Source organism: Fomitopsis serialis, assembly GCF_022376445.1.
Source record: "Fomitopsis serialis strain Sig1Antser10 chromosome Unknown B0H18scaffold_23, whole genome shotgun sequence".
In the NCBI taxonomy this organism is placed as follows: domain Eukaryota; kingdom Fungi; phylum Basidiomycota; class Agaricomycetes; order Polyporales; family Fomitopsidaceae; genus Fomitopsis; species Fomitopsis serialis.
Window position 1 is genome coordinate 222,892 of NW_025954983.1, and position 23,821 is coordinate 246,712.

At 55.9% G+C, this 23,821-nt stretch overlaps 9 protein-coding genes and 1 non-coding gene across 10 annotated transcripts; 5 read left to right on the forward strand and 5 right to left on the reverse strand.

Moving 5' to 3' along the window:
* Positions 1–318: 318 nt before the first annotated feature.
* Positions 319–968, forward strand: B0H18DRAFT_1117855 (uncharacterized protein; the record flags this gene model as incomplete). Its single annotated transcript, XM_048033666.1, has 3 exons — positions 319–494; positions 565–779; positions 832–968. 3 exons carry the CDS (start codon positions 319–321, stop codon positions 966–968), a joined length of 528 nt encoding a protein of 175 aa, XP_047894892.1.
* Positions 969–1,476: 508 nt separating this feature from the next.
* On the reverse strand, positions 1,477–2,132 carry B0H18DRAFT_874744 (uncharacterized protein; the record flags this gene model as incomplete). The annotated part of the gene is made up of 2 exons (XM_048040369.1): positions 1,477–1,667; positions 1,724–2,132. 2 exons carry the CDS (start codon positions 2,130–2,132, stop codon positions 1,477–1,479), a joined length of 600 nt encoding a protein of 199 aa, XP_047894893.1.
* A 2,515-nt stretch (positions 2,133–4,647) lies between these two features.
* Positions 4,648–5,682, reverse strand: B0H18DRAFT_1084408 (uncharacterized protein; the record flags this gene model as incomplete). The annotated part of the gene is made up of 7 exons (XM_048031786.1): positions 4,648–4,742; positions 4,886–4,947; positions 4,968–5,051; positions 5,080–5,151; positions 5,217–5,469; positions 5,525–5,545; positions 5,616–5,682. 7 exons carry the CDS (start codon positions 5,680–5,682, stop codon positions 4,648–4,650), a joined length of 654 nt encoding a protein of 217 aa, XP_047894894.1.
* Positions 5,683–6,194: 512 nt separating this feature from the next.
* B0H18DRAFT_t76 lies at positions 6,195–6,282 on the forward strand. The gene has a single exon. It is a non-coding gene; the product is annotated as a tRNA-Ala (tRNA).
* Positions 6,283–6,666: 384 nt separating this feature from the next.
* On the reverse strand, positions 6,667–8,767 carry B0H18DRAFT_1000059 (uncharacterized protein; the record flags this gene model as incomplete). The annotated part of the gene is made up of 12 exons (XM_048028197.1): positions 6,667–6,983; positions 7,539–7,591; positions 7,660–7,714; positions 7,750–7,818; positions 7,871–7,976; positions 8,046–8,138; positions 8,201–8,241; positions 8,309–8,374; positions 8,448–8,475; positions 8,497–8,522; positions 8,566–8,680; positions 8,728–8,767. Coding segments are annotated over 12 exons (732 nt in total), but the record flags the coding sequence as incomplete, so codon positions are not given.
* A 296-nt stretch (positions 8,768–9,063) lies between these two features.
* On the forward strand, positions 9,064–10,474 carry B0H18DRAFT_1000064 (uncharacterized protein). Its single transcript, XM_048028198.1, has 6 exons — positions 9,064–9,506; positions 9,533–9,568; positions 9,589–9,726; positions 9,769–9,786; positions 9,839–9,939; positions 10,145–10,474. The coding sequence occupies exons 1-6, from the start codon at positions 9,102–9,104 to the stop codon at positions 10,221–10,223; spliced, it is 777 nt and encodes a 258-aa protein (XP_047894896.1). The 5' UTR covers positions 9,064–9,101; the 3' UTR covers positions 10,224–10,474.
* A 467-nt stretch (positions 10,475–10,941) lies between these two features.
* On the forward strand, positions 10,942–12,358 carry B0H18DRAFT_1000074 (uncharacterized protein). The gene is made up of 7 exons (XM_048028199.1): positions 10,942–11,029; positions 11,092–11,195; positions 11,216–11,286; positions 11,426–11,589; positions 11,679–11,698; positions 11,802–11,978; positions 12,155–12,358. Exons 2-6 carry the CDS (start codon positions 11,186–11,188, stop codon positions 11,918–11,920), a joined length of 384 nt encoding a protein of 127 aa, XP_047894897.1. The 5' UTR covers positions 10,942–11,029; positions 11,092–11,185; the 3' UTR covers positions 11,921–11,978; positions 12,155–12,358.
* On the reverse strand, positions 11,761–12,392 carry B0H18DRAFT_245406 (uncharacterized protein). Its single transcript, XM_048037262.1, has 2 exons — positions 11,812–12,392; positions 11,761–11,762 (listed from the first exon to the last, which is right to left on the reverse strand). The coding sequence occupies exon 1, from the start codon at positions 12,271–12,273 to the stop codon at positions 11,953–11,955; it is 321 nt and encodes a 106-aa protein (XP_047894898.1). The 5' UTR covers positions 12,274–12,392; the 3' UTR covers positions 11,761–11,762; positions 11,812–11,952.
* Positions 12,393–15,825: 3,433 nt separating this feature from the next.
* Positions 15,826–17,697, reverse strand: B0H18DRAFT_1084412 (kinase-like domain-containing protein; the record flags this gene model as incomplete). Its single annotated transcript, XM_048031787.1, has 8 exons — positions 15,826–15,972; positions 16,030–16,295; positions 16,349–16,493; positions 16,544–16,647; positions 16,701–16,867; positions 16,923–17,103; positions 17,155–17,230; positions 17,284–17,697. 8 exons carry the CDS (start codon positions 17,695–17,697, stop codon positions 15,826–15,828), a joined length of 1,500 nt encoding a protein of 499 aa, XP_047894899.1.
* Positions 17,698–18,472: 775 nt separating this feature from the next.
* B0H18DRAFT_1156648 (uncharacterized protein) lies at positions 18,473–23,345 on the forward strand. The gene is made up of 11 exons (XM_048035777.1): positions 18,473–18,812; positions 18,932–19,202; positions 19,289–19,371; positions 19,413–19,458; positions 19,513–20,192; positions 20,244–20,585; positions 20,642–20,710; positions 20,743–20,898; positions 20,932–20,974; positions 21,017–21,160; positions 21,211–23,345. Exons 1-11 carry the CDS (start codon positions 18,648–18,650, stop codon positions 22,851–22,853), a joined length of 3,642 nt encoding a protein of 1,213 aa, XP_047894900.1. The 5' UTR covers positions 18,473–18,647; the 3' UTR covers positions 22,854–23,345.
* The last annotated feature ends 476 nt before the right edge of the window (positions 23,346–23,821 follow it).

Below are 23,821 nucleotides of genomic sequence, written 5' to 3' on the forward strand. Positions count from 1 at the left end.
CAAGGGCGGCGTGGCTGCAGCGAGGCGGACGAGCGGCGTCGAGGCGCTGCGGGGGAGCGCGGAGCGCCCGCAAGTCCGATGAGTGGCTCTGCCCGCGCGGCCCATCTTTGGCAATTTCGCACGTGATTTTCATTTTGCGACGGACTCATATCCGCTGGGGACCTTCCCCGAGCTGTCTTGTCTTCCGTTCCATCACTGCCCTCCGTCCCACCATCACCCGGGACATCACTTAAACCCCCTCCGTCGTCGATGGCCTTCTCTTCGACCCTCGCCGCGACACCCACCCCCTCGACCCAGCCTGTTAGCCGTAAACGCACCATGTCTTTCTCCTCGCCACCGCCCCGCAAAGCTGCCCGTACAGGCCTTCAGCGTACCGGCTCCTACCTGTCTTTGGAAGACATGCAGGCTGCCGTAACCACAACCCTATACGGCCGCACCAGCAGCGCTTCGCCTTCTTCGTCTTCGCGCTCGGAGCGAGTCCCCAACGGGCCCACGTCCGCAATCCGCGACATAGAGACGAGCGTGGCCACAAGAAAACTTCACAGCGCTCGACGCCCACCGTAGCTCAGCCATCCACCTCTCCTACACCGGTTCCTACGTCCGTCTCCATCGTCATGCCCAGCTTCCGCCGTCCGTCGCCTCTCGCGGCCAAGCCGTCCACAGCGCCGCCTCGCACATGCTTCCCACGCTCCAAGCCAGAGCCGACCTTTACCGTGTGGCCATTACAACCCGCATGCGCATGTCGCCCGAGGGTCGAAAGATACTCTACATGGGCCGCGGTTAGCGCTGTCGATGTACACGGCGAATCGGGAACTCGAGCGCTCGCTGCAGATGGCGACGAACGACCTGAGCGGATAGTCGCGTCTCAGCGCGAGGGGGATGGTGACACTATCATGACGGAGGACGTTGGGCAGCCGTGGGTCGTCGTCCCACCGGAGGATTGGGAGATGGTCGATTGCGCGGCGTAGGATGGATGGGTGGGCAAGCTTTCGATTTACGGAGGACGGCGACCTGGACTTCGATGACAACGGCGACCCCATGCTCCGCCGAGCCCCGGCCTCGCGGAACAGTGCATGACTGCAATCACCCTACACGGATACATGCTTCCCCGCTTTTGTTCTCTCACAGGGCGTGGACGCCCATGGCGGCTTCGCATCCTGCTATAGTTCTTCTGGCCAACTGGCCGTTGTATCTTCATATGGAAAACAGGGACTTTGTTGTAGTACTATTGTACAGGAACCAAGATCGTATGTAGCTCGTGTGTAGCTGTAATCAGAAGTGTGCCTCGCTGCGGATGTTATCATTATTGGCTGCGAATGCTCGTCGCTATGTGTTTTCCGTGTATGACGACAATAGCTGCTGCCTGGAGGTATACCAACTCGGATGTTCGCTTGTGAGGCCTCGTCTCCATTCTTCGGCACTGTTAACAAATGACAATGGAGCATCCGGATACGACAACATGAAGGAAGCGTTGTGCTAGTATCTCGTTCGCCTCTTCTTTGAGACTGGCATCTCAGGGACGTGCGTCCCTTCGGTGCAACCATGCGACCGGCCGTCCTCTTTACAACAAGACCAGAAGAAACTTTCCGGGAAGGACTCCCTGTTCTCTGGAGTGTCCATAGGACCGTGCACATCCTCGTCATGGTCCGGAAACCCCTCCTCGTCGACTCTAGTTCACCTACGGTGGGTGTCGGTCAACAGCGGGCTGAACAGCCAAATCAACGTATAGGCGTACCAGGATGATACATGCATTCATCCTCTTCCCGTTCTTCGGCCACGTCGAAGTCTTCGCCGCAGCGCAAGCAGGTCGCCCATCGGGAGATCATTTCCGGTGCCCCTCCAGCGTGTCCCTGCGCAGCGCGTGGCCGAGCGAGGCGGTCCTCGGCAACCAGGTTCTCGAACAGTGCATGCGCCGAGACGGCGTCGTCTGCCACCATGTTCGCTAGAACGTCCCGCAGTTTGTCCTCGGGGCACGTCTCTATGGCCGTATACAGCTGCTGGCGCGCTCCTGCGCTGAGCGGTGGAATTCGGACCTCATTGTGACGTGGGCCCGCGGCCGCCGGATGTCCAGCATTTTCTGGCTCGCTGTCGTATGTTAGGTCTATGATGTCCTCTTGAGCTGGTCTAGGCATGATGTCGTCACGACGTTGGATGACCGTCTGGTGGAAGCTCACCGTCAAGGCGGTCAGAGCCTAGAAACGGTTCAACCAGGCTTGTCTATGCGTACCTTGTGAGGATACGTATACCACTGGGATATTGTGAGAGTGAACTTCAGCTTCTCAATGTGACCGTACTGCTGTATGACGCTGCTAATTGCACGAGGCTGAGAGCCTGAGAGCGCTACTGAAGGTCTTTACATACTTACGTCACTCGACCGTCGGTCCGTGATGTCCGATTATATCGGAGGACGGTTCAGTAGTAGTCCAAGTGAAGTACATACGTGCAACATCCTTCCTTGCACATGGATGGTGGGATGAGTTTCAAAGGACTTGGACGATGTTTGACTGTCGGGCCAGACAGCCTGGAGCTACTTGTTCCATTGGCACCACAGCCGGCGGCGGCGTTCGATGGGACACGCCAATTGAAAGCAAACAAATTCGTAGCATATGCCTCGACGCCATCCTGAACGTTATGAAAGTTAGTTCTTTGCGATCTTCTACAGATACTACAGGACATATCACAAGGCGAAGACGTGTTTATTTGGGTTTATCTAGAAACATTGGCCAAACTTTGGGCCCGTTGAGGAGATTCCCTGAAGGAACGCTCACGTGGCGCGACGCGCGTCGACGTGCTTCCCCGGTGTCGACGGAACCATTGCACCAGTGCAGCAGCACCACTCACCTCGGCCCCGACTCGTATGCGCACACCTTCCACCCACCGACCCTCCCGTCATTACGATGAACTGTACGCGCGAGACGCGGCGGGAGCTCGCCTCACTTAGTTCCTAGGTGCGAATGTATGAAGCTTTGAGGAAGGTCGGGAACCCCGACTCATATGTGGTCAAGGTCGGTCTTTCTGTAACAGCCATCAAATTCATGCCAGACGTTTGCAGCGAGAGACCACGTGGATTATGGGTCTAGCAAGCCGGCCTCTGCAATACGCAATGGTGTAGGAAGTGGACCTTATACTTACGGTACGCATGCCGTATATACGCGCCACGCTCATGACTTCTACTCCATATTTGATGTAATGGTACACGCGACACGAGCCGGTCTCTGGTTCTACACCTGTGCAATTCAGTCTTCGGGTGCCATCGTCGGCGGCGTCCACTGAGGACTCAGTAACATTGCAAGAATTATCTCGCCGAGTACCAGTACGTTTTTATCGCCTATAGTCTGTGTCACGAAGCGCGCTCAACATGCTAGGAATGTGGGTTCCGCAATCGAACTATCAGCCCTAGGACTCTCGAACATGTCATGTGCAGGCGTCCTTCTCAAAATGATGAACATGCGTCAGCGTGGGTCAGCACGGATTAAAACGCCCTTAGGATCAACTTCAAGCTGACCGCAGTAACTATGTTAGCCACAACAGCCCTGCTTGGCCCTTTGGGGCACTCAAACGCTCATCAGACCACCAGGCCTCCGACAGGTCGTCGGGTGGTCCCTCTGTCCGGAGGGCGATGACGTCTCTGTACGGGTACGTGGGAGAACAAGATACGACCGGACCCGTGGATCGGGCTCTTTGGACACGGGAGTCTCAGGCCAGTCTCAGGTATGCGCTCACCGGCTCAGCGCTCACAGCGTCGATGATCCCGTCTACAGGACGCTGACTGATTGGGTACGATATATGCCCATCCAGTACGCACCTACATCGAGAAGACCTCATAGACCTAGTCAGTCGCCCTACCATCTCAACTGGGGCAACGAATTGTAACCTAAAGATGACCCGGCTGATCAGGTACGCCTGTGTGCCTGTCGATACATCTTGTACGGGTACACGCGCAAACCGGGGGAACAGCCTGGAACAGCATGATCGAATGCCCATGCTATCGCTTGGCCAATCTCACGCAGTGGCAACAGCGAACCCGAAGCTGGCTTACTGCTGCCCAGATGTGCCCTGCCCGCAGTTGGACACGCTGACCACATGCTGCAAGGCAGCCTAGTACTTCTGTGGGATAGCCGCCTGTCTGGTGGACTTGACAGCAGGGTTAGCTCTCAACATGCTACCGTACGTGTCCATTTGAACCAGAGCTCTCTCACCTGCGGAGAAGGCTTCGACTTGGATGTCCGTTTGGCTCGATCACGGAATGCGGTTCCATAGGGGCGGGTCGAGCGCACATGAAGACGGGACGCTCAGGTACTGTTCCGACTGATCAGATCGGGCTGTACGAAGCGATCAGGGACCTCCGTGGAACAAGTGCCGAGCAATATGTCATGCCTCTTCAGAAGCCGTAACGTTCAGCAGTCACCGGTACGGCATGGAACGATACTGACTTACTGCGGTATCACAACACAATGGCGTCGTATCGGCTCGAGAATGACCAGAGGATGGGTACGCGCAGAACGACAACGTGCAGATACTAACAGAGCTAAAAAGCAAGCTATTTTATACAGATCTATACTGTGGGCGTTTTTTTGTGTTCCAGAGGTCGCGTACACCGCGCCGTGGGATCAGCATGTGGATGCCCCCGGAAAGGGCCTACGAAGCTCACGGAGAACTCAGGGCCTTTTCAAGCGGAGCGGCCATCTCCTCCGGATTGCCAACCCAATGCACTATTTGGTCTTTGGTGGTGATGATGAACACTATCGCCAATAGTCAGTCTTCAGAAACTGTATTGGACGGGAATGAAGAGCTAACCTAGCGGATCGATAGGTTTTGGCCTGGCTCGAACAATCCTATGGAACGCGTCTTAGCTGACATCTCAAGAGGCTAGTCAGCAGAGCACCAATACCTTGCACGGCGACGCGATGCGAGTCGATGTATATCGGGTAGTCCATGTCACTCCGGCTATCGATGAAGTTCTTGACGATGGACCGACAATCGCCGTTTTGTTGAAGATGCCTTCGTGATTGAAGGTGATGACCTTGACGTCCGGTTTGGTCGCGTTAATTCTCGAGAGTACGCCGCAGACCACATGACAAGGCTGAAGAAGATGGGACACCAATTGAGAATTGACATGGAAGCGGGGGTGCCGCACGTACCCGGCACCACCTGAGAAGGATATATTGCGGTTAGTTATCTGACGTTCTGCCGAAGAGATAAGCGACGAGACTCACGATGCCCAGAATTCAATCACGACTACCTTCTTGTTTCTCCACCCGTCCTTGGTCGGTCGTATGCACTCAAATGCGTCCGAATCGAGCCATGACAGGTCCACCCTCTTGCCGAGGAGGGGGCTTCGCCAGCCAGGGCGCAGGAACGCAGGTGGACCCTTCTTCATCTGCTCCTCAAGGGCTTCCCATGTTGGCAGCCGTGCCTTTTTCATAAAGCGGTCCACGACTGCGGGGTTGTGCGTTGCCCTGAACCGCGCTTCGGGGAGCTAGCGTCAAGACGCCGACGCGCGGGGGTGCGAGCAGGTGCGTACCTACAGCGGCATCCCACCTAGCTGGTGTTCAGCGTTCAGCGGGCGGCCAACAATGTCAGAGCGTGACATACGGAAACATAGCAGTGCGCACCTTGATCCCACTTGTCCTCGTATAATGGCTGAAACACGGACCATATGTTGGTGCGGAAATCATTCATGGCGGCCAGCTCCTCTGGTGATTCTCGGCCAGTTGGGACGCCATGACGCTGCGTTATACGTAGCGTCAGTCGCGAGCTCGAGTGAGACGATGCAAGTTGCAAACCTCGGGAAGTTCAGGCCGCCGCTTTATGGGAGCTGTAATGAGATATATGAACAGGCAGGTGGGTCATAGAGGGCAGGAATTCGGCGGTAAGTTGGATAGGAGCTTTAAGATGCCGGTAAGGTGCGGCAGGACGGAGAGGGAGATTTCTAATTACGCCTGCATGGAAGAGGCGTCGGCCTGGGCCAGCAATCAATCACAAGAGCTAGAATACCCCTCGGCGCTTCCCGTCATCTACAGCCCTAACGTAACTCTTGTTTCTTCTCCTTTTCCAGAGAACCAGCATCTTCATCGTCCCATTACGTGTTTGATCGAGATGCTCATTCGTTCCTCCGCACCCGTCATAGATTTGTCCGGCAATGGGCGAACAATGCCAAAACATCATAATGCAGTAAAAACGGGGATCATTAAGGGCGTTTAGCACAGTGGTAGCGCGCATGCTTTGCACACATTGTGTGAATATTGCATGAGGTCGAGGGTTCAAGCCCCTCAACGTCCATTTTGTTTTTTTGCTGAGTAGCCGGAGTCTTTGGAGAGGATCCTATGATACGCAAGTGTGTTCGCTCTGGGCTGTATGCAAACTACTTTCGTGATTGAGTACGCGCGGTACTAGCCAAGCACCCAAAGGACCTAGCCATTCCTGCAATTTTACGCTGAAGTGGTCACTTTTCACGCTGTTTGCTCCGGTGTCGAAGTGGTATTGTCTAGTTACTATGCCGTCCTGGTTGTTCGGCAACATGCACGCCCGAATCGAATTCAAAAGACCTCGTACGTTTGTACACTTTCAATAGCGCTCTGGGTCCTTGTCATGCACACAATCACGCGCATATCCGACTCGGATGCAGCCTTGAATACAATAACCAACCAGGGACGAGTCCCCGACTCGGAGTAATCTCACTGTCGATTAGTGCCGCACGTACGTCGGCGCTACCGCGATGAGCGGATGCAATTAGGCTACACAAGAAGGGGAACTTCGGTCAGGATATCGGATCCCTACATGACTCTACCATACACATTTGCGCACAACTGGGGTGACAGGATACATGCAGAACTATCAAATACTTCGAAAGCGCGCCAAAATTTACTGTCCGCAGCGTGGTTCTGGTTCATGGCTATGGCAGTAAAATGGGCGCGTGCCGGGCGTATTGCGGCTCTCAGCATCAGCCGCGCGGGCCCCAAGGCCAGAAGACGGGAACAGTCCTGCGTGAGAACACGTCAGCATCTTGAAGCTCTCGCCCTCCTGGTCAGTAGGACTTGCAAACGAAGTTGCGGAAGCGCATACGTAACTCTCACGATGCAAGCGAGGGAACGCGCAGAATGACGACGCCTTCCGACACCAAGCATAGTCGGAGAGTGGGCGAGTCTGCAGATTGTGTGGGTAGGCTAGAAGTAGTCTGTCGACTAGCGAGCCAATACTCGCACGCTGGGAAGAGGAGTCCACAGAGGTTCCGAGGGAGTGTCTGCGAAGGCACACCAGAACGTGAAGACATAGCAGCCCACAAGGGACAGCAATTAACCCATATGAGGTTCAGAAGACGCGACTGACAACACGTCGTGGCCGAAGCCGCTGTGCAGAGCCCAACGTGACAGGATACCGGGTATGCTCGTGGGGCGTGACGAGCGGAATCGTCGGGCGCCATGCTCGGAAATTTGACACATGTACGATGGTTGCAGACTATCGGTGCGGCAATCTGAATGTCTGGGAAAGGCTCCAGGGACAAAGATGTAACGGCCAGATGTCAAAGTACCACACACCGTTTGTATTCCTGCCACCTCGGGTCGTTGCCGAATTTCAAGTTTCCTGCCTTCTGTGAACAACCATAACGCAGTCAGGTTCGCGGATATTAGCTATGACGGGTCCTATGGAAGCACTCACCTCCAGTGGCGGCACCCCCGACACGTTGCGCAGCAGAAACCACGTCAATAGTGGACTCGCGCCGGCGAGCAGCCATGAAGCGCGCGGAACGAGGGCGTGCACAGCGAGTGGACAGAGAGTAACCAAATGCCAGTCCACAGGCCCACCTCGCCTACGTAGCTGAGAAGCAGGGCGCCGTTTATAAGACCATAGTGTCGCAGGGAGATGACACGTACTTCGGGTGGCGGCTATGCTCCATAAGCCATTGGTAATGAATTTCTCGTTATGCTCCTTTTTGTCTCTGGCACGGCGCCAGGTGGTCTTCTGCCTGTCGGCGACTGCGAATTCGGGTCAGTCTCATTCACTTCGACACTTCGAAGGGTCCTGTAGGATGGCGAAGCACCCACTGATCTCAAATAGCCAGGAACCGGCAAACAAAGCAAGTGAGAAATAATCAAACGGGCGAGTGGCGGATGTGCGGAGGCGGGTAACGTGTTGACCTTGCAAACATAATCGTGTCAGAGAGCCTCATGTCTACCCGCCATCTGCTGTCTGAATCGACGTACCAGATACACTGGCAAGCCGACGACGAAAACCACGTAGCTATGGGAGCGGAGACATTCGTACGTCAGTCCGAAAGACCATTACACGAGGCTTATGAGTTCGGTACCTGAGCCATCCGAAAGCTGTGAACTTTGCCGGCTGGTATTTAATTTCGTCGAACCTTGAGTCACCCCTGCTTTTAGCGCCCTCTGCCAGGTTCGATAAGTTCAGCGGCTATCGACTGCGAGGTAGTGCCTGTCACTCACAGTGACAAGAAATGTACCGAGCCGCGTACTCAGACGACTATGGCAGCACTCAGCAAGAGTTGCCTGGGGGGCAAGCTGATAAAGAGGGAAGCTGTGCATTTGGAATCTATCCCAGTACTTCGCCTTCATAGATGGGTAATACAGCGAAGTGAAGGTACTCGTAACGAATCCAAGCGCTCCGCCGAGATCGTAGAATTTCTCGTTTGCCTGCGGGACAAAAATGACAGCCAGAGCTTCGAACGCATTACCTACTGTCGCTCATCATGAAGGTAGAGCATACCTGATTGTAGGCCATAGGACACTGCAGCCGTTGGGAGTAACTCGAGAAGGATGGCATTTGTGCAGTATTATATCAGTGAGGATTTGATCAGAAGTTCGCCTGGATAACGTCTCTGAATCAGCTTGTCGCCGCAGTATGAGTGTACACAGAGCTACGCCTGACGACAAAGATGGGGTAGCAGTGAGAGAAGGAACGCAGATAAGCAGCAACATCGTGACCGTCCTCATTTGGGATCCTCATTGACAGGAAAGCAGCTACGACGCGGTAGCACGTGACCGCGACGCGTCATGGTGACATCATGGGGTCTGGCGCACCCCGCCACCGACGCCGGCGGGTCTTGCATATGAGGCCAGCCTGCGTGCTGCAGTACGCAAATGCTTCCGCCACCGCCCGCACGCTCCCCGCTAGCAGTACGGCGGTCTCTTGCGCGGCAACGAGTCTCGCAATTGCACTTATTCGCGAGTATTAACCGACAAGTCGTTGCACAAACCAACAATACGCGCCTTATGTCTGCTAACGGTCACGTCAGCCCAACGCGCACCCCGAGGCACCGTGCGCAAGGGACGCAGTCCCACATACCCCATCCCCCGCCCGAAGACCATCCGACGCACGAGACGCGTGGGATCCCCGATACTGGATGGCGTGGTGAGCTGCCAAGCATGAAGGGCGGTACATACGAGCAAGACTACATGCGCAAGCCACCATACGAGTGGAAGAGCGAAGGCGGCCTGTTCAAGGCGAAATACTATCGTAGGTCGCCCCCTCTCATGCTATTGACCGTTCAACGAATTGGATCGCTGTGCAGCAGTGCTGGTGCGGCCATGTCGCGTTTGAATCCACGGTGACCCGCTTGACGCAAAGCACTGCCACTGTCGGCAATGCCAGCGTTTGCACGGAGCACCATTCCAATGGGCGGTGATTTTCCCCAAGGTCATATATCACCTACTCGGATGCAACCGTGCACTCACCCGTGCCCGCGGACAGACTTCCGCCAGGATGGTTCGCAACGAAGGAAAAGCGCTGCACTTCTTCTCCACAGAGGACAGACTGCTGAGCATAGTGTGCCCTGCAAAGTGTCATGCAACGTCTGCCGATCACCATATTTGACGAGGGCCGCAACACCGTGCTCGCGTACCCGGCGTCGTTTCGCTTCAAGGACGGGCAACATCCACTGGACTTCCAGCCCACTGCGCACATCTTCTACGGTCAGCGGTAAGACGATCCCCTCCTTTGTACAATTCTGAACGGTATGCTGAACACGATGATCAGTGTCATGGACGTCCCCGACGGTGTACCCAAATGTCTGGTCACAAGGGCGAAAGCGAGCTGCTGCAGGAAATGGAAGAGGAGGAAGGGTACGCCAAACACTTACGCCGTTTGTTCTACGCTGCTGAACGTCGCTCTCCGTCCCATTCAGAACCATGCCGAAATACAAGGGCAAGCCGAACGCGTATTCAAAGGCGGAGAAGGAGGACCAAGGGCCGGAGCTCGCATAAGACTGGCGAGAGGTCGTCGTGGTGAACATCACCTCTCAGTACTGCACAATAGTCACATCCGTCTTCAAGATCATAGAATCAGCACCGTCACGTACTTCATCGAATGCAGGTGACTCTGACTTGACCAAGGAATAGAATCGAAGCATTGGGTTTCTGTCAAGTGCAATCGTTTCCAAAATGCCTTAGCTCGAGCCTCGCGTCAAACATGTAAGTTGAGTGAATGCCAAAACAAGATGACGGTGAAAGCTGGCCTGGACGTCTGCTAAGTACTTGTGGCAGGAGTTGCAACGACGCTTATACGCGTCGGTCACGCTCACGTGCACTGTGACATTGGCCGCGTACGCGTTCCTACTAACGCGTTCTCGTGCTACATAGTAGTGTAGTTCTCCTTCGGCCGCTGCCAGTGGACAACGTAGTACATACGGAATAGCTTCCCGCCACATATCCGATACGGTGCCACAGACAGTGTTCACCTTCGTGTCTCATATCATCTCACAGACAATTCAAACCAATGCATGAATATGCTACAATTAAATTTACATGACAGTATACTCCGGCTAGTCATGGCCGACGCTCTGAGTAAATGTACAGGTGTCCTGGCTTGAGACGCGCAGCTGCATGAAACAAGCCGTCAAGACAGTGCGGTGAGGCTCAATGAAGGGGAACGACATTACCTTCTGAACCGAGGTGCACGAATGCGAGCAGACTCGAGCACTTTACTTGCTCTTCGGGGGCTCAGCGCAGCCGCACGTCGGCCACGCGCAGGAGCCGCCGTTCTTCTCGGTAGTAGCGCACTTTACGGTGTCCTACGCACGGAGCATCCAGTCAGTGGTTGAACGCTTCTATCGCACGAATGGGTAGTACTCACAGACATTGTGTTCGAGGATGTGATAGTAGTCGAAGACTGGGGATGCGACGGTCCCCTCGACGCTCTTTTATAGCGAGGATTGGGTCCTCATCGGATGCTATCGCGTAGCACGCGCAACGCCAAGTCAGTTATTGGGCTCCATTTATCTTCCCAATCGCAGCGATCAGGTATGTCGCCAACGCTATTCCCTACACCGTGCCCGAACCCGCGTGCCGCAGGTAAGCACCTCACCACATCGGCCATTGGACTGACTAACAGGGAGGCACCTTGTCGCTCAACATCGCCTTCACACACCGCTCCGAATTTATTTGGGATAATTGGACGCTACTATCAGTCACGATCAGCACCTCTCACCTCCGGACCGACGCATAGCCGTATTGTTCGACGCTCCTGGGGATGTTGTATGCCTCCGCGTCGGGGGGTGGTGACGTCGGCCGTCGACGCTAACCTGACCATCGATCGCAGCTGCGCACTAGGAGGCAAGTTCTACAGGCGATGGTACCTCGCGCGCATGATCGATAGCTGACAATGACATTGGCGCATGGAGAGGAGCGCGGTGTGGATCGGTGGACACCTACTACGTTGAGCAAGTCGTGTAGCTGGAGCAGTCAGCATCGGGCGCGCAAGAAGATGTACAACGCCGGGTTGTGCTTGCAGAAGACAATTGTGATCTGCGGATTTGATGGGCGTCGACTGCGCGGGGATGTCAGGAGGACCCACCTCGCATGGTACCCAATGGAAACAATGTCTTTGGTCAACCTCCGTCGACGACCAAGGGGAACGTGATTCTACACCTCCCGTTTGTCCACGAGTTCGATGCATTCCGTGAGAGTATTGCCCACGGAACGTAACCTTCTCCATCTACGAAGATGTGAGTACCTGACCTTCTCTCGCATTCCCACCGACAACGGATGGTTTGTATTCTTTGTCAGGCCTAGAGCCAACCCCCCTGGTCTGGACAGGCCGTCCAGTCGGTATCACCTCTTGAATAGTAGGTGTTGTTCTACAAGTGCTCAGATCAGCTACGCCCGCAAGGAACAATTTGACAGAGGTCTGCCCGTACCAGGTAGCGCCATCACTTCCAACGGTACAACTCCGTCGCGTTGAATTGCGACCCCACAGCGCGGAGACACCTGTGCAACGTGCTGGCCAATAGAGCAGCGATGATAACGCCAGTTGCATAGCATGGTTGGGGAACAGCCGCGCCTGGACGAAGGGGCGAATGGTCGCCCGTGCATTTGGTGACGCCCGGCTCGGAGCCCGGCTTGTGTCCTTGTATAAAGAGTCGCTACTGAGAATTGCTGGACTCCAGTCACCGACTACAATCTACATCCGCTATCATCATGTCTGTGAGTAGCACACCCGACGACTTGCACTGCACAGGATACTTACCAGATATCGTAGGACACCGTCAAGTGCGCTAACGTTGAGAAGAACGGCGGGACCTGCTCCTGGCCGGCATGCGGCTGCGCTGAGCCCCGAAGAGCAAGTGATCGCACTCATGTCCTCTACCGCACCATAGCGTAGGTAGGCTTGCTTCTGTGCATGCAGTGGAGACATGGTACTTATGACGTTCTTTGGATAGGCAGCTATGGTCGGGTTGATTGTGTGTGGTCTTGTACGAGGAGTCGTCATGTAGTACAGCGAAAATACACGGATTTTCCTGTTTCTTGCCCGGTCCGAGAGAAGCAAGCAGTGATTCTAAGTTACCCTCTGTCCTATAGGATATTGAGTTGCTTTCCCGGTTTATCTGCAAAGAACAGCAACTCGGAACCTACTCAATAGCCATTCAAAGCATCCATCAACCGGCGCTACAAACGCGTAAGCGATGTTGAGAACCCAACCTCGGTGACGAATACGACCGATCAGCTCCTCTCGGATGCGGGAAGTTTCTGTAAGGCCCTCTGCATCCTCTGAAGCGACGGAGAACATTGTCCGACAAGCGTGCGTTCTGCATCATATGCATCCCTTCAACGACGACAAATCTGCCGTGTTGGTATGTTCTTTCACAGCGCCTGTCAGAAAAGCGCCCTTATAAGAGAAATGCGGACGAAGAGACTGGTTGGTGTACTCGCCACGTATGGGTTAGTCTGCGTGGAATCACATTCTGTCAGCTGGGAAGAATGGCCGACCGGCAATCCGTCAAGATGAGCCGTCCGACAACAACTACCACTGTCCGAGGTGAGCACTATCAGATAAAGGGGCCCGAGACCCACTGTCGCTGTACGGCAGGTGATACAGTGTGAGGTCCGAGAACGTTGAAGTGCAAGTTCGGGAACAAGAAGCTCCGAGAGGAGCAACAGCGGCCTTCATCAGCCGAAATGGTTGATTGGGTATTGGTCAGAAGTACCGCAGTCCTGGAGAGATGCCTGGATCGAGAACAACATGACAGAACTTGCAATTGTGATTGGGACCCACGTACGCCAATAGAATACTTGACATTAGAATCTCAGCGCCAAATTTGGCTCACAGTCGCCAGTCTTGCGGAGTACGGCTAGACAGCTGACGGGAAAGTACCGCCCGGCTGCTGCATATAAGGTGGGTCCGATGTGGTAGATCGCCAGCAGTCCTCGACTACTACACACCTACACTCGAACATCATGTCTGTGAGTAACAGGCAAGGCAAGCGACGACGTACACAACACTGACACTCCTCTGTAGGACACCGTGAAGTGCGCTAACGTCGAGAAGAACGGCGGGTCCTGCTCCTGGCCGGCGTGCGGCTGCGCCGAGCCCCCGAAGAGCAAGTAAGCCCGATGCTACAGTGAAGCGACATGGTATGTTCCCTTGTACCTACGAGATTGAGTTGCCGGCTCATCACGCTTCGACCTCGCATTGTAGGATTCTCATGTCGCTGCGTACTTAGCCGGGATGTCCACTGCTGCAGATGCTATGTCGGTCGTCGTATCTATAATGAGGGAATCCAGATGCATACCAGTTTCATCATCGTACCTCACTGGAAGGTGTAAGAATGCCAGCCAAGCCTGTGTAACACTATCAAGCATCATAACAAGCAGCGTAGCCTCGCGTCATCGGTTGACATGTCTGGTCTGACACCGGCAATCCGAGATCGCGACCTGGTGCCCCCGGTGTTCCACGAGTGCGAACCTGCGCGAATTGGTTTGTGTAATGAGTGCATTCCATCGGAAAAGTGACATCCCTGCCTCACCTACATACCAGCAGGAATGCCGAAATGTCTGAATATTTGCCTTGTACTCGCAAGTTACCGAGCCTCGCCCGGGTCCGAGTCGTGGTTGGCGTCAAGAATGGTCACGCACACGTGCCGTGACTGAACGTGTCGTGGCTTTGGCGCCGTCCCTGCGTCCGAGCCTCCAAGTCGTACTTCGCTATCCCCGACGATCATGATGGCTATTATTGAACAGGATCACTAAGACACTCGTCGGGTGCCATGAGAATCGCCCTCAATGGCCGAGATCTACTGCAGGAAAAATGCATAGCGAAACGTTAGCGATGCCATTCTCGACGGCGTCACATCTAAGGCTCACCTTCGGAGACGACTTGTTCTCCATCCGAGGCTCCGAGAGACTCGGAAGGCGTCCTGTGCAACCATGCGAGAATCCCGGAAGCGACGTCTGTAGGCCGTGTCAGCACTGTCCAAGGCAACGGTGCAGTTTCAATGTGTCTTCATCCTGTTCGTCAAGCTTGAACAATCTTCACGGGCAGCCGCTTGACGCATGCCCCCTCCTGATGCAGACGTGGCTTGGGAGGTTACGCCCCGTGGTATGCATATCGCCTCCTCGGCTATAGTACTATCATGCTATACGCCATTGTCCTGTATGAATTCGGTCATGCAGCACGCACGTTCGGGCTGGGAACACTCACGTCATACGTACTTAGTTCATGCATGTCGCATAAATGTGTAGCGACGCAGGCCGTGCGCGTGAGATCGACGACCACTAGTTGTGCGTAGATCCTCGCCAGCATTATGTCCTATCGTTACCGCGAGCTTGCCCAACATAGGTCATTAGGGACATCCCAAGAGTAGCACGACATCGATGCGTTGAGACCATTGCGTCAGAGCCGGAGTAGAGACGGCACGGTCCGCCAGTATTGCTACCGCGCACCCTCGATTCGAGGACGAGGCCCGCCGGGGGGCTGTTCACCGCCACCCCGCGGGCCGCGTCACTGCGGCCAGTCGCACGCACCCTTGAACCTTCTGTAGGCGACGAGCACAGCAGTTATGCATATGGATGATAGTCTACACGAGAGACTTACTGTAACATTGTACGTTCGACATACAATACATGGCACGAACCAATGCCAACCCTGGTCCATACCCCATACCCGACACAAATACAGGGGGAAGAGCGCTGCATCTATAAATTCAGTATGAATATGTTAAAAGTAGGAGACAGAGTAGTACGTGGAGGAATGACGAAATGGCAGGATGGGGAGAGGGATCTCGCGATAGATACACGACATTACTAATGCATTGTGATGAATGGCATGGATGAGCGCGAGGGATAATGCTACGGGGATGAGATGGGAGGGACAGCATCACAATGCAGAGGGTCAAGATGTCGGAGGAAGGGAGATGCGTATGGTTGCATATGGTTGTACATGCGGGAGACCTCCGAAAGCGCTAGACGAAACAAGACGAGACGAGGCGAACAGCAACGGAACCACACAGCATTAAGTACTCCTATAGAGTGAGGGACGTGGCACCGCCTGTCCGTGACCATACCTAATGAGGAGGAAATAGCATAGGCATGTTCATTGTTCGTTTGGGACCGTCAGCGCGAAATACGGGTGGGCGAGCGCGTCCCGTACAGATATCCGGAGCGCAGGGTCGAAAGTCAGCAACCTCTTGACGAGATCGAGGAAGTGTACGTTGATGCCGTCTTTCGGCGGGATGATCTCCTGCTTAGGGAGGCCAATCAGCATATTGTCACGAAGAACAGCACCCTTGGTACTAACCTGTAAGCTCCGGCAAGCACGCACGTCCTTCTTGCTCTGCCGCGAGACCTTCGGTTTGGGCCAGTCGAGCTTGCCCTCCTTAAAGAACTCTGGCTTCGACCGAGCACCTTGCCTTGCGAAGCGGTCTGGCATCTTCCCCATCACCTGCTCCATCATGGCGAGATGCTCGAGATTATCGTGGGTCTGAAAGAGGGCCATCCCGGTGTAGAACTCCACCAGAATGCATCCCAAAGAGAAGACGTCGCATGGAAATGACCAACCAAGACCTACGACAACAACGTTAACCCAATGGTCGACGAGAATGTTGAGGTGCGCTTACCAAGAATAATCTCGGGTGCACGATAGTGTCGAGTCGACACGACGTTCGAATGATACTCGTCTTCGAACGTCGCTGAACCGAAATCGATTAGACGGATATCCGTAGACTTCAGTATCCTCTTTGTTCTTGTTGCTGCAGCATTACGCTGGCACGATGTCAGTACAGCGAATGACGCCACATAAAATCAGGACATACTCCTCTGCCCGGTATAGGGATCTGAGCAATCCGATAATCGTTGTTAACCAATAAGATATTCTCCGGCTTGAGATCGGTGTGGATGAGGTGAAGGTCGTGAAGAACTGTGGAGACATGATCAGAATGAGAACTTGCTATACAGTGCGAAATCACGTACATGCTACACTGCCGAGGAGCTGCTTCGCGAATGATTGTATGTGTTGGCGAGGGAACGGTGCGAATTCGTTTTCCTTGAGGAAGTCGTAGACACACATCCCCAGTAGCTCCGAGACGAGACATATATGGTTACGATGGTCGAACCACTGTATAAGATGGATACATTTGCTGTTACGTGGTGCGCTTGAATAGCTGATCGCGATTCACGGTTGGGAATACTCACTTGACATTTCTCGGATCTCGCTCCTTTAGCTTCTGGAGGACTCGCACTTCCATCTTACTTGCGTCACGGTACTTTGGGACGGCTCGGATGATCTTGATAGCTACTTTCTTATTCGTTTCAGTGTCGACTGCCTCGACCACCTTGCCGAAAGTCCCTTGGCCAAGCAGCCGTACAGTGCGATCTGAGAAAGAAGTCAGCCACATCGCGCAATAAGTAACAGAAAATCGCGTACAACGACGGTGTATTATGTCGTCGGGCACGACGATGTAGTGGCCTTCCTTGTCGTCGCAAGAGACCTCTTTCGACGCCTGCCAGAGCTAATCAGCACAACTGCGTCGTCTCGGCCGAAGATGGGACATACCTCATCGACAGTAGCACCACTACCACTCGCAATGGACTTGTTCGCAACGAGCTGCTGCAGATGACCTGTGGCGGGCTTCTTCGCGACGGTGCCAGCATCATCAGCGATGTCCCGCCTCCGCTTCTTCGCGGCAGGCCCTGTGAGCGTGACTGAGGAAACGCTCGTCGACACCGCCTGTGCCTCCTGGGCTGCGCGAGCCCGTGTGCGGATGGGAGCGGAGTACAGCGGGGGCTGATACGATGCCGAGAACATGTGTGTTGTGGACGGGGACGCCGTCGTGGGTGGGGGAGTGTCGTCGATGACGATGACATCGCGGACCTTGCCGGCACTGTCGACCTCCTGGACCTCGCTGTAGCTGACGGTGTACTGGTGAGGAGCCCGCTTGCGCTTGCGCGTTGTGGGAGGCGTGGGCATGCCGGTGGAATTGCCGTTCAGTGGGCGATTGAGGTGGGAATACTGGAGCAGCTGCGGTGCCATGGCGTGCACAGCGGTCTGCATAGCAGTGAGGGTAGTTGTGGACGACGTGGTGGTAGGAGTTAGAGAGCGAGGGGAGGCAGTTTATCGGGCTGATACACCCAGGACGACGAGTGCAACTGAGCAGGAGACGCTGGCCCACGGAGCCTTATTTGTTGTTTGGCTGAGCCACGCCTTCAGCCACTCTTACGAAATCGCCCCTCTGTCGCGACCAGCTGCCCTCGCTGCCCCCAGCGGGCCCAGCGGGCTGCTAGATGCGCCTCTGCGCGTCCTGCAGCTTGCGCGCGGCGGGGAGACACCACCGCTGGCCAGGGCGGCGCAGGGGAAGCGCACTCGAGTGGCCGCGCTGTGTTTGCCCAACATGGGCGCCTCGGCGTAGCATGTTCCGCCCTCCCCCAGCTGAGCCACCCGTTCCCTGGCCTGCAGGCCCCGCTGGCGCACCGCTCTCCGAGCATACCGTCCCAGCATACCTCCCGCTTCGCTGTGCTCTGTTGCTGGGAGAGGTTGGGCAATGCACGGCGCCCAACTGGCCGCCGCGGTCATTCCCGAGTGTCGATCCCGGCACGTGAACGCTACAGCGGCCGGCTCCAGAGCGCGTGAGGTCGTTCGCTCTCGCGCAGAGCCAGTCATATCTCCCCCATCCGATGCCTAGATACGAATTCTCGTAGCGCAGTCAGCGTAGCTAGCGCGAATACAGCATCCCGAACATCCGAATGAGTCGTTGCGCGCTTCGTCGTTCACAGAGACTGCCAAAAAGGGAACAGTTCCACAGCGCCAAACAAGGCCCAAATAATCTGGATCTAGCTCACCGCCGGGCACGACGACGGCGACGTCTTTCCTTGTCTCTGCACCCTTAGCAGCCTCCTGAGGCGAGGAGAGTCTTTGCTGCGATGAGCGGGGAGGAATACGCGGCAGCCTCGCCGTTCCAGCCGGAGCAGCACCATCAAAATCCCACCTCCAATAACGGCGGCGACGACATCCCCATTGATCCTGCTCTGAACGCAATCCCAGTCGACCCGGCGCTGCTTGAGGGTGGAGAAAGAGAGAATGGAGAGGTGAGTCGTCATGAAGGTCTGAGCGTGGTCACCGACGCGGTTGTGCGCGAACGCGTCGCGTCGCGCTCCGCGGTCGGTCTGCATGAGAGTCAAAGAGGTCGCTGACGGTCCAGATGCAGGTCGTCACACCTCGAGTAGTCGCGCCTCAGCCGAAGATTGCTCAGTTTCGACAGTACTCGCAGGCCCCGCAGGGAGACCCGTTCGCGCCACAGCCGAGCCCCTCATACTTGCCCATCGAGGAGCCAACGCCACCGCTTGCAGCGAAACCACCGAAGAAAAAGCGCCAGCCAAAGCGCGAGGAGGAGTGCGGGTTCTGCCAGGGAGACGACTCGAGGAACGGACAGGGACAGGCTGAACGCATGGTCAGTTGCACGGAATGCGGCCGGAGCGGTGAGTCTCCCACCTAACGTTTCAGCTGGATGCTTCGTACTCATCTCGTCGCATATAAGCGCATCCGAGCTGCATAAATCTCTCAGACATCGCCGAAACGATGCATTCGTACGCTTGGGTGTGTCACAGTTGCAAGAGGTGTGAGATCTGTCAGAAGAAAGAACGAGAGGTAAGTACCCAGCCACCCTCCATTATTAACGCATCCTCAAGGTGGTGTTTCAGAACAAGATGGTCCTGTGCGAACGATGCGACCGAGGTATGTACACAAGTGTCTTATTAGACGCCGTACATAACAAACTCATTCTCCTAGGCTGGCATATGGACTGTCTGCAACCACCGCTGGAGGAAGCTCCTCCGGGGTCGTGGTACTGTCCGCTGTGCGAGGGCGCCCTCGCGCAGGAAGCACAGTTCCCTCCGCAACCTGATGTACACTACCCCACCAAGGTCCCACCAGCGGCCAACACTCCTTTCGCCCCCTATCCTGCACCCCTCCTCGAGCATCCAACCAAGCTCCCGCCAGAACATATCGCGGCATACCGCTCGTCTTCAGTCGCGTCCTCGTCTCGTCTTACAGATGGTCGTGGACATGACACAGCCGGCGCGACGGATGAGTCTGAGGCCGATGCAAATGGGGAGGCGACCCCGGCCGCGTCAAGACAGAAGAGTAAGAAGAAGCAGCGTCCTAAAGGAAAAACACCCATGCATGACGACCCCGACGACGAAGCCACGCCGTCGACCCGGTCTCACAAGCGTCCGCGCGTTCGACTGGCCACTCCTGCACAGCCGTCCTCCCCCACGCAGAAGTCCGGGACCGGCCTGCGGATCCGGCTGCCCTTCCGAGACAAGGGCAAGGCACGCGAAGACGACTCCAGCGACGGGCCCAAGGGGATGTTCGACGACATCCTCAGCCCGGAGGACCGCGACATGACCGAGATGACGATCATTGGGCTGGACAAGCAGCGCTTCGAGAAAAGCCGTGTTGTCGTGGAAGTGTGTTTTTTCTACTCGTCCAATCCGACTGTTGTTTGATGTTACTCTTAGGAGCGACTGAACCCGAAGCCGCCTCCGGCTCCGCTGGAGGCTCCAGAGACACCGGGCGCGGGACCGTCTTCGCGACCCTTGCGCTCGACTCGTCAAGCCACAGTTACAGTACCTTTGTCAGAACGTTCGGAGTCTCCTGCGCGCTCAACCCCGGGGCCTCAGGCCCAGAAGTCCTCGGATGGCTTGCGAATACGCAGGATACGGTTTGGTGACCACGACATCGACACTTGGTTCGACGCTCCGTTTCCAGAAGAGTATGCGAACATCTCCGACGGCAGGCTGTGGTATTGCGAATTTTGTTTGAAGTACATGAGGAGCAAGTTTCTAGCGAATCGGCATCTGGTAAGATAAGGAACTCGTCATCATTGACTTCCAAACGTTGAACCACGATGATATAGATGAAATGCAAGATGCGGTTCCCGCCAGGAGACGAGATCTACCGTGACGGCCCGATCTCCATCTTCGAGGTCGATGGGCGCAAGAACAAATCTACTGCCAGAACTTATGTTTGCTGTCAAAGATGTTCCTGGATCACAAATCCTTATTCTACGACGTGGAGCCGTTCCTATTCTATGTAATCGCCGAGTTCGACGACGTCGGCGCACGCTTCGTAGGGTACTTTAGCAAGGAGAAGCGCAGTCCGAAGGATTATAACGTCAGTTGTATCATGACGCTCCCGGTTCGACAGAGACGAGGGTGGGGTCAGCTTCTGATCGATTTCAGTAAGATCGGTTTGTTCGCAGATGCTGATGGACGTGCTGACATATTTGTAGGTTACCTGTTGTCGCGAAAGGAGCAACGGCCTGGGTCCCCGGAGAAACCCTTGTCGCCTTTGGGGGCGATCAGTTACAGGAAGTACTGGACCTTCGCTTTGCATAGGTACTTTCGTACGGCCTTGCCCAATCCTCGCCTTGAAGGTACGTGTCTCGATCCTCTGAGTTTTGACGTCATACTGAGTGACATGCAGACATCAGTGCCGCCACCGCGATGACGATCGAAGACATCTGCAACACACTCGTCCATCTCAAGATGATCAGGATCGACGACCCAGCGAATCGAGCGAAGCCGATGCCTGGGCAGGCCATCAAGTTCCCGAAGGGCAGGAAGAACGGCATCGCGAGGAAGCACTTGCAGCGCAGGGAGACGCACGACGACGAGAAGGTCAAAGGGCCGTTCATCATTCCGAACAAGTACGAGATCCGCTGGAACATGGAAGAGGTCGAACGTTACCTGGCGAGCATGGAGGCGAAGAACTATGTCACGCTGAAGCCCGAAAAGCTGAAGTGGAGCCCGTTCATCGTGTCGAGGACGCGCAAGTCGGAGCAGTTGGCGTCCGCGAACTCGGAGACGGCACGAGCGATGGGTGCGCAGGCCATGACAGTCTCCGATGCCGTGGCAGCAGTGGTCGAGACGGCCACGCCTGGAGCCGTAGCGGACTCTAGCGCATTTCCTTCTGTGTCGCCGTTTGACCTGTTTGATGACGACGTGGTGGTCGCATCCAGTCCATCTCATGAAGCCTCTACGGGACGTCCTGGGATGAACGGTGCTTCCGATGCCGGCGTGGCTCCCAACTCGGCTCCCAACGACACGCTACCGATTGCAGCACCAGAGTTCGCGTCGGCTTCAGCACCGGCGCTGGCGCCAGATCCGCAGCCAGAGGAGATCCAAACGGATGAGCAACTGCAACTCGAGCAGGACGAATTGCTTGCACGGCAGTTAACGCGGGACCTACAGATGTCTGACCGGTCTCTACGTAGGCGTGGGCAGCCCGATCCCAAATCGACAGAGGACGCGCGTCAGCGAGGCCGGGACGAGTCGCCTTCCGTGCGTAAGTCGCGTCCTGCGGCCGCTCGCCGAGCATCCGTGCGTGTGACGGGGAGCGTGTCGCCCGTGAAGGCTGGGAACAGCGCGCGACGCGTCTCCCAGGACGATCATGACGAGACGGGGAAGCGGCCCCTGCGCTCCCGCGCGACGACGGAGCCTGACGTGCGGGCGGCGTCGTCTGCGCGGTCCATATCGCCACGCAAGCGCAGGCGGATCGAATCACCGCCACCTCCGGAGCCAGAAGTGGCCAGGACGCCGGCGCCGTCCCGTAAGAACTCCCGTCGTGGGGTGACGGAGGACCCTGCTCAGTCTCCTGCTCTGCCACGCAGTCAGCGCAAGCCCACCAGGCGGAACACGGATACGAACGCGAGGATGGCGTCGGCCTCGCCTACCAAGACGCGACGCTCGCCGAGGAAGCCCACCAGCGACAGCAAGATGCTCGATGAGCCTCACGGCGGTGAGGAGGATAAGGGCGAGCCTGACGTGGAGATGCAAGACGAGAGTGCGAACAGTCCGCTCACCGGGGTGACGAGTCGCCATAGCGTGCCCAGCGAAGACACCGTGGTGGTCACGCCGACCGCCGGCGGCATGAACAAAGCATCCCCTGGCGGTGTGCCACCTGTATTGTCCACTGTTGACGGAAGCCACGCGGCGGAGTACGACGGGGCGGACGTGATGGATGTGGACGAGGATGAGAAGGACGAGGACTACACTGGGAACAACGATGATCAGGACGCGGAGGGCGAGCCGGACAATGACGGGGAGCCCAACCTCGGCGAGGGTTGAACCATACATGTTTCTATATTATTTTTGCGGTCTGTATTGCGCGGGTCCTGTTGCGTGTTAGACGGTGTATGATGTACTATACCTGCGTTGATGGTGCTTTCTGTAGTTTATGTCCGGTTTATGCCGACACGTAAAGGTATGCCGAGGTTTGGCAGAGACGATGACGGTGCGCCGGGAGGCGAGGCGGGGGACCGGAGTCTCTGGTCTGAATAGGTAAGGCCAGGCTAGGGAGACTGTCTGAAACGGAAAGGATGTTACTCTCACCCCAATAACAAGTCTTTTTGCTCATACTCACAGGGCCAGAGAAACACCGTTCCTGCGCGCACCACGAAACTATAAACGGCCGGGGGCAGTGATACCTGCCGCCTGACTAGGTCACTAGCAAGGTTGGAGACTGCGCTTTTTTGGCCGCTTCTCATGCACTGGTAGGACCAAGCGGCTTCGCACGAGCGATCTTCTGGGAAGGGGGGAAGGCACGGTGTGGAAGAAGAGTGCAAGCCGAGTGAAAGCGCTCTGACCTTGCAGGGGCAGGTTAAGTACCGCGATGAGATCGCAATCTCAGATTCTCTGTTTGACTTGGTGGCGTGAGTGCGAAGATGGCCCGGCGACCTTGGTCATCTACTCATCATGATGCACCTGCCAGCCTTGAGTGCCACTGGCAGTCCTGACAGCAGAAATATCGGACGGCGCGCTTGGAGAGGCACTGAGAAAGGCGCGGGTGGATTCGGGTGCTGTACCATCTAAACAGACTGATGTGGTTCCGTGAACGGGAGCCCCACTGATTCCTCCATACGACTCAATCGACTCATCATGCAAGTGTATTCGCATGGTATCACTCAGAGTCGGACGCTCCGCCAACATCGGATACTCTTGACGGGGCCTTGTTTCCTCACTCGACGTTGACATCGTGCGTCGTACCTGATACAAGACATTGGTAGGGCGGCAGCAGTGTAGCAAGGGTGGCCACA